The sequence below is a fragment of the Pelodiscus sinensis genome, chromosome 30, assembly GCF_052426305.1.
Source record: "Pelodiscus sinensis isolate ZL-2025 chromosome 30, ASM5242630v1, whole genome shotgun sequence".
In the NCBI taxonomy this organism is placed as follows: domain Eukaryota; kingdom Metazoa; phylum Chordata; order Testudines; family Trionychidae; genus Pelodiscus; species Pelodiscus sinensis.
The window spans coordinates 15,958,416-15,965,301 of NC_143081.1; the positions used below are offsets into that span (position 1 = coordinate 15,958,416).

The window sequence follows — 6,886 nt, forward strand, 5'->3', positions numbered from 1 at the left end:
GGGAGATGAATCCTAGAACCTCAGGGTGGGCAGAGACCTCAGGAGTCACCGAGTCCGGCCCCCTGCCAAAGGCAGAACCAATCCAACTCAACCAGCCCAGCCGGGGCGTGGTCCAGCCGGGACGTAAACACCTCTAGGGACGGAGACTCCAGCCCCTCCCCAGGGAACCCGGCCCAGCGTTTCCCCGCCCGCCTTGGGAAATCGTTTTCCCCAATTCCCCACCTCGAGCTCCCCCCTGCAACGTGAGCCCCTTGCTCCTGGCCGGGCGGACAAAGGCTCTGCCCCCCCACACAGCAATTGCACCTGCCCCAGCTGGCCCGACACACCCGGCGGCTTTGTGGGGAGCCCACGTCCCTGGCAGGACTGGCGCCGGCCCTGCCTGCTGGGCCACGGCTTCTAATTGCCAGATACCAAGCATAAGGCCCTGCCCAGCTGCTGATTAGCATCCCCTCCCACTCCACCCCCTCCCCCGGCCGGCCGGCCCTATATGGCCCGCTGCCGACGGCCAGGAGGAACAGAGGCAGGCGCAGCGCTGCAGAGGCCAGGACCCGTTGCACCCGCAGCAGCCAAGCAAGGACTCCGGTGAGGGGCAGGGGATCCCGTCAGGCGGGAGGGGGGAGCTGGCCTGGGGCTGCCGCTCCAGGGCTCCTTGCAGGGAGGCAGCGTGAGCTAGTGGCTATGGCGGCGGGGCTCAGAGCCAGGACGTCTGGGTGCTGGCTCTGCCGCGGGGTGGGGAGCCACGGGAGGGAAGGGGCGACCAGGGGACATGGAAACGCCCAAACTTGCCTCTAGACGGCCCAGGGGGAAGGTGACCCCTGGCTGCTGTGTGTTTGTGTCGCTGTGTGTGTGTGGGGGGGGCTGTGTGCGTGTGCATGAGTGTGTGTGACAGTGAGTGTGTGCATGTGTGTGCATGTGTGTGAGTGAGTCTGTGTCTGTGTGCATGTGTGTGTGAGTGAGTCTGTGTGCGTGTGCATGTGTGTGAGTGAGATTGAGTGTGTGCATGCGTGTGCATGTGTGTGTGTGTGTGTGTGTGTGGCCTGATCCAACCCCCCCCACACACACACACACTCACCAGCAGTGGCAGGGGAATGTGGGGCAGTGTGGGTCTAGCTTGCTGTGGTCCCCCCGCCCCCAACGTGTGAGGAAGTCCGACTCCTGCTGCTGGTGCCAGACCCCTGCCCCCCTCGTCTCCCAGGGTGCATTGCAGGGAGCTTGGGGGAAGAAGGGTGGGGGCAGGGCCTGGGAAGGCAGAAGGGGGGGTCCTGGCTCTCCCCAGAATCGGGAACATGAAGCACGTAGAAAGGTCTCACCGCGTCGCACTTGTCCACCCCGTGTTTTGTGACGGGGAGGTTTCCCTGGCGTTGCAGCATGCTTCAAGGCCGGGGGTGCAGGAGTCGGGGCGGGGGGCTCAGGGCTGGGGGTGCAGGAGTCGGGGCGAGGGGCTCAGGGCCGGGGGCTCGGGGCGGGTGGCTCAGGGCCGCAGGAGTAGGGGCAGGGGGCTCGGGGCCAGGGGTGCGGGAGTCAGGCAGTTCCTTCTTGGGGGGGGTGTCTCTCTGTGTGTGTGTGTGTGTGTGTTTGTGTGTCTGTGTGCGCGCCCTGATTTTCCGATTATCCTCAGTCCCTACGCTGCCGCTCCCCCCCCCCCAGCCTCCTCAACAGCATTGCTGGCCCCACCCTGTGGAATCCTGGGACTCCTAAGCACCTGCCCCCTTTGCCCGCCCCACACTGACTCCATGCCTCTTCCCTTCGTGCCCCCGCAGCCCGCCCCAGCCATGGCTCTGCACGGCCCCCGCCCGGCCACCCTGCTGCCCCTCCTGCTGCTGCTGGCCACCGGCCTGGCCCTGAGCGCGGGGCAGAAGTGGAACCCGCTGAACGACCTGTTCCGCAAGCGCCACGTGGACAATCCCCCCAGCTTTGGCACCGCCACCGTCAACGACTACTGCACCAAGATGATGTGGAAGCGGGCGCTGTACGGCCGCCACACCAACACCTTCATCAACGCGCCCCCCGCGCTGATCAACGACGTCTGCGGCACGGGCGGGCTGGTGAAGGGGCCCTACCGCTACGAAAGCATTGCCACCTTCCCAATCACCGTCTGCATCTACAACCACTTCACCCTCTCCTACACCGGCCTCAGGAGCACCCAGAAAATCGTCCTCTCCTGCTGGAAGAGGCTCCCGGCGCTCTACATCAAACACCTCTAGACCTAGGGCCAGCGCGGCCCCACCGCCTCCCCGCACCCCACTCCGCTCCCCCCAGCCGGCCACCGGGGACGCCTCACCTACCTCTGAGCAGGGGCCAGGTACAGGGGGCGGCACCCCACCCTCTGCTGCCCCCTAGTGCCCATTATACAGTATAGCCGCCCCTTCCCCGCCCACCCTCTGCTGCCCCCTAGTGCCCATTATACAGTATAGCCGCCCCTTCCCCGCCCACCCTCTGCTGCCCCCTAGTGTCCATTATACAGTATAGCCGCCCCTTCCCCGCCCACCCTCTGCTGCCCCCTAGTGCCCATTATACAGTATAGCCGCCCCTTCCCCACCACCCTCTGCTGCCCCCTAGTGCCCATTATACAGTATAGCCGCCCCTCCCCAACCCACCCTCTGCTGCCCCCTAGTGCCCATTATACAGTATAGCCGCCCCTCCCCAACCCACCCTCTGCTGCCCCCTAGTGCCCATTATACAGTATAGCCGCCCCTTCCCCACTCACCCTCTGCTGCCCCCTAGTGCCCATTATACAGTATAGCCGCCCCTTCCCCACCCACCCTCTGCTGCCCCCTAGTGCCCATTATACAGTATAGCCACCCCTTCCCCACCAACCCTCTGCTGCCCCCTAGTGCCCATTATACAGTATAGCCGCCCCTTCCCCGCCCACCCTTGGCTGCCCCCTAGTGCCCATTATACAGTATAGCTGCCCCTTCCCCACCCACCCTCGGCTGCCCCATGTCATTTCCTGGGTGCTCCAAGCTAAGGTCCATCCCAGATTTTGCCCTTGAGTTAAGCAGCAGCCCCTGGTCCCACGCTGCTGGAGCTGTGAATTCTGAATAAATCTGGACTCTCCCCAACAGCCCCCGTGTTCTGGTTCCTGTGTCTCAGGGTTTCCCGTCAGCAGTTTGAACTCTGGGCCCTGCCGGCCCTTCTCTGTGCGCCCCGCGCTGCATAAAGCCTGCGGGGAAGGAGGGCTCCGGGAGGAAGTAACCAGCCTGTGAGCAGGGACAGTGGGTTGGTCTGATCTAGCCAGGGGTGCAGACCTGGGAGCCGTGCCCAAAGAGGCAGGTGGACCGCACGCCGTGTCCGGGAAGGACAAATCCCAGCTGTTAGAGGGCACCACACACAGCAATCCCCAACTTCCTGGGGCAGGCCCTTAGCCAAGATGGGACGAGAGCCAGTTTAAAAGTCTCTGGGGCGCGTCCTGTGTCAGGTGGGTCAGCGAATCCATCCGGGCCCCTGTCCTTAGCAAAGGCGCTTGGGGAGCTGAGGGCAGGAGCGAAGACGAAATGGAGGCAGCTCCAGGAGACTTTTATCACCTCGCCCACGCGGAGGGAAGCCCGTTGTTCTCCTCAGGCCATGCCCGGACCCGTCCCCTTTGGACGGAGGAATGGAAATGAAGGATTTCGAAACTGCACGTGAAGCGCTGAGTTACAAATCTCCCGCTTCGTTTGCAGACCCGCGGCCGAGTGCTTTTTCAGACGAGATATTGTCGGGGGGGAAAGCGTTGTAGACAAGGTGCGTCCGGAGAGACACGCACCCTTTTTCCAAAGACCCCGTTCCCCTGACCACATCGGGCTCCGGGGGATCTTTCACAAAAGGGGGTTTCTAAAGCACCCCGTCCAGAACGCTTTTTGGGGAAAATAGCTCTTCCGAAAACGCGCTCGGTGCGAGGATGCAAGTGAAGGGGGAGGCTTGTAAATCAGCGCTTCGTTTGCAACTCCCAAGCCCTTGGTTTCCGTTCCTCCATCCAAGGGGGACTGTAGTCCCGACGTCGGCTCTGCGCTGGCGCCTCACCACACGGAGTTGACCACTCCACCCCCAGCTCCTTTTTGGGCACGAAGCCACGGAGTACCCGTCTGTCTCCTCCGCGGGCAAGGTGCCATCGTGTACCAGAGCAGCACTGAACGGGCCCAGCAGAGTCCGAGCCCCTAGCGTGGCCAAAAGCACTAACTATGGGGGGTCCCCAGCAAGGTGCAGGGAGGTTCCTGGGGCAATTGCTGGAGGAGGACAGTGTCCCGTGTGACGTCTGACCCACCCCACCCCACGTCCCTCGGGGCCGCCCCGTCCCAGCCCCTTAGAGCTTCTGCGGGACAAAGCCCAGAGTTCTGGGCCCCGTTCGGGTCCCACGTCCCCGCCAGGGACTCAGGCAGTCACGGAGAACAAGGAAAGGTGGCCCCAGGTTGTCGGTGCGCCAGGCAGCCCCACCTGCCCTGCCCCGCTTGGCCTTTCCTCCTGCCCTTCCTGCCGAGGCTGCTCCTGCAAACAACCGGCCACGGCCCTGCCGCCGCTGCCAGTCGCTCCCACACGGAGACGGGCACGAATGTAATCACACAGGGGCAGGCGCGCCTAGGGAGGCGAGGCACGCAGGGGAGCAGGTTCTTTACCTGATGGAGCTCGTAGATTAGAGCTTTCCTAATGTGCAGGCGCGTTGATCGTGCCTTATACCTGCCTGTGAATGGCCAGGTTGGGTCCGAGCAAAGGCGCGTTCAGCCCAGGGTCCTGTCGGCCCACAGTGGCCAGTGCCAGGTGCCCAGAGGGGAGGGAACAGAACAGGGGATCACCTAGTGATCCCGCCCCTGACAAACAGGCCAGGACCCCATCCCTGCCCACCCTGGCTAACAGCCATTCATAGACTCATAGACTTTAAGCTCAGAAGGGACCATTATGATCATCTAGTCTGACCCCCTGCACAGTGCAGGCCACAGAATCTCACCCACCCCTCTTAGAATAATCCTCTCATCTATATCTCAGATACTGAAGCATTCAAATACTTTGAAGGCCCCAACATGCAGAGTCCTTCAGCTGTGATCTGTGCCCCATGCTACAGAGGAAGGCGAAAAACCTCCAGCGCCTCTGCCAATCTACCCTGGAGGAAAATTCCTTCCTGACCCCAAATATGGCGATCAGCTAAACCCTGAGCATGTGGGCAAGACTCACCAGCCAGACACCCAGAAAGTTCCCTATAGCAACTCCTATCATCCCTCCATTGACCTATTTCCAACTGATAATGAATGGTCAATTAGTTACCAAGATCATGTTATCTCATCAAACCATCCCCTTATCATAGAATCATAGAACTGGAAGAGACCCCAGAAGGTCGTCAAGTCCAGTCCCCCGCTCTAGGCAGGACCAATCCCATCTAAATCAACCCGGCCAGGGCTTTGTCAAGCCGAGACTTAAACACCTCTAGGGATGGAGACTCCACTACTTCCCTAGGTAACCCATTCCAATGCTTCACTACCCTCCTAGTAAAATAGTTTTTCCTAATATCCAACCTGGACCTCTCCCACCACAACTTGAGCCCATTGCTCCTTGTTCTGCCATCTGTCACTACTGAGAACAGCCTCTCTCCAGCCTCTTTGGAACCCCCCTTGAGGGAGTTGAAGGCTGCTATCAAGTACCCCCTCACTCTTCGCTTCTGCAGACTAAACAGACCCAAGTCCCTCAGCCTCTCCTCGTAGGTCATATGCTCCAGCCCCCTAATCATTTTGGTTGCCCTCCGCTGGACCCTCTCCAATGCGTCCGCATCCTTTTTGTAGTGGGGGGCCCAGAACTGGACACAATACTCCAGATGTGGCCTCACCAAAGCCGAATAAAGGGGAATAATGACATCTCTGGATCTGCTGGCAATACTCCTCTTAATGCAACTTAATATGCCATTAGCCTTCTTGGCTACAAGGGCACACTGTTGACTCATATCTAGCTTCTCATCCACTGTAACCCCCAGGTCCTTTTCTGCAGAACTGCTACTTAACTGGTTGGACCCCAGCCTGTAACTATGCTTGGGATTCTTCCATCCCAAGTGCAGGACTCTGCACTTGTCTTTGTTGAATCTCATGAGATTTCTAGTGGCCCAATCCTCCAATTTGTCTAAGTCACTCTGGACTCTATCTCTGCCCTTAAGCGTATCTACCTCTCCCCCTAGCTTAGTGTCATCTGCAAACTTGCTGAGGGTGCAATCCATCCCCTCATCCAGGTCATTAATAAAGATATTGAACAAAACCAGCCCTAGAACCGAACCTTGGGGCACTCCTGTGACGTAGTGGGGGTACTTGCTGGGCTGTGGTGACCCCTGCTGTCTGGAGCAAGACCCAGCAGGGAAAACCTCACTAGGCCAAGGTAATGCCAAACTTGTTGAACCAGTGGCCAGACACCCCCCATGGAGAGGAACAAAGGAAGGTGGAATGCTGCCCTGACTGGGGGGCAGGGCTGGAAGAGGGTTAGTGAGTTGCTGGCTGGAAGGCAGAGAAGAAGGAGCTGGGGAGGGGGCTGGGACTCCCCTATCTCAAGGGGGGCATTGAGACCTCTTAGCCCCCAGTTCCTGTAACCAGATTACATCTGTGCTGTGCTGTGCTGGAGGAGCAATAAACCACCCTCAATTCCACTGGCTGGTGCAGTCTGTTTGTGCCATTTCGGGGTGCAGGAGATGGGGAACCCCCAACGTGCCGTCACACTGGTGTCAGAAGTGGGATGCACTGCACCCCATGGATGGAGCTTCCAGCGGCAAGCGACAAGGCGCAGTAGAAGCAAGAGCCCTGGAGCCAGGCGTGCTGGAGACATAGCGAAGCGGTTCCTGGGAATCGTGGGGCGCTGCAGCGCTAGACTGGTGAGTCTGCACCGAGGGGCCCAGCGGGCAGATGGCCTACGCCCGACTCTTGAAGGCAGAGCTGGTGGGGCT

General features: G+C 60.4%; 1 protein-coding gene across 1 annotated transcript; it reads left to right on the forward strand.

The window, feature by feature from the left end:
- Window positions 1–430: 430 nt before the first annotated feature.
- On the forward strand, window positions 431–3,064 carry LOC142821046 (ribonuclease pancreatic-like). The gene is made up of 2 exons (XM_075911821.2): window positions 431–582; window positions 1,761–3,064. The coding sequence occupies exon 2, from the start codon at window positions 1,773–1,775 to the stop codon at window positions 2,202–2,204; it is 432 nt and encodes a 143-aa protein (XP_075767936.2). The 5' UTR covers window positions 431–582; window positions 1,761–1,772; the 3' UTR covers window positions 2,205–3,064.
- The last annotated feature ends 3,822 nt before the right edge of the window (window positions 3,065–6,886 follow it).

Bases quoted from the DNA above. Each gene is read 5' to 3' on its own strand.
- LOC142821046 (XM_075911821.2), top strand. From the start codon at position 1,773: ATGGCTCTGCACGGCCCCCGCCCGGCCACCCTGCTGCCCCTCCTGCTG.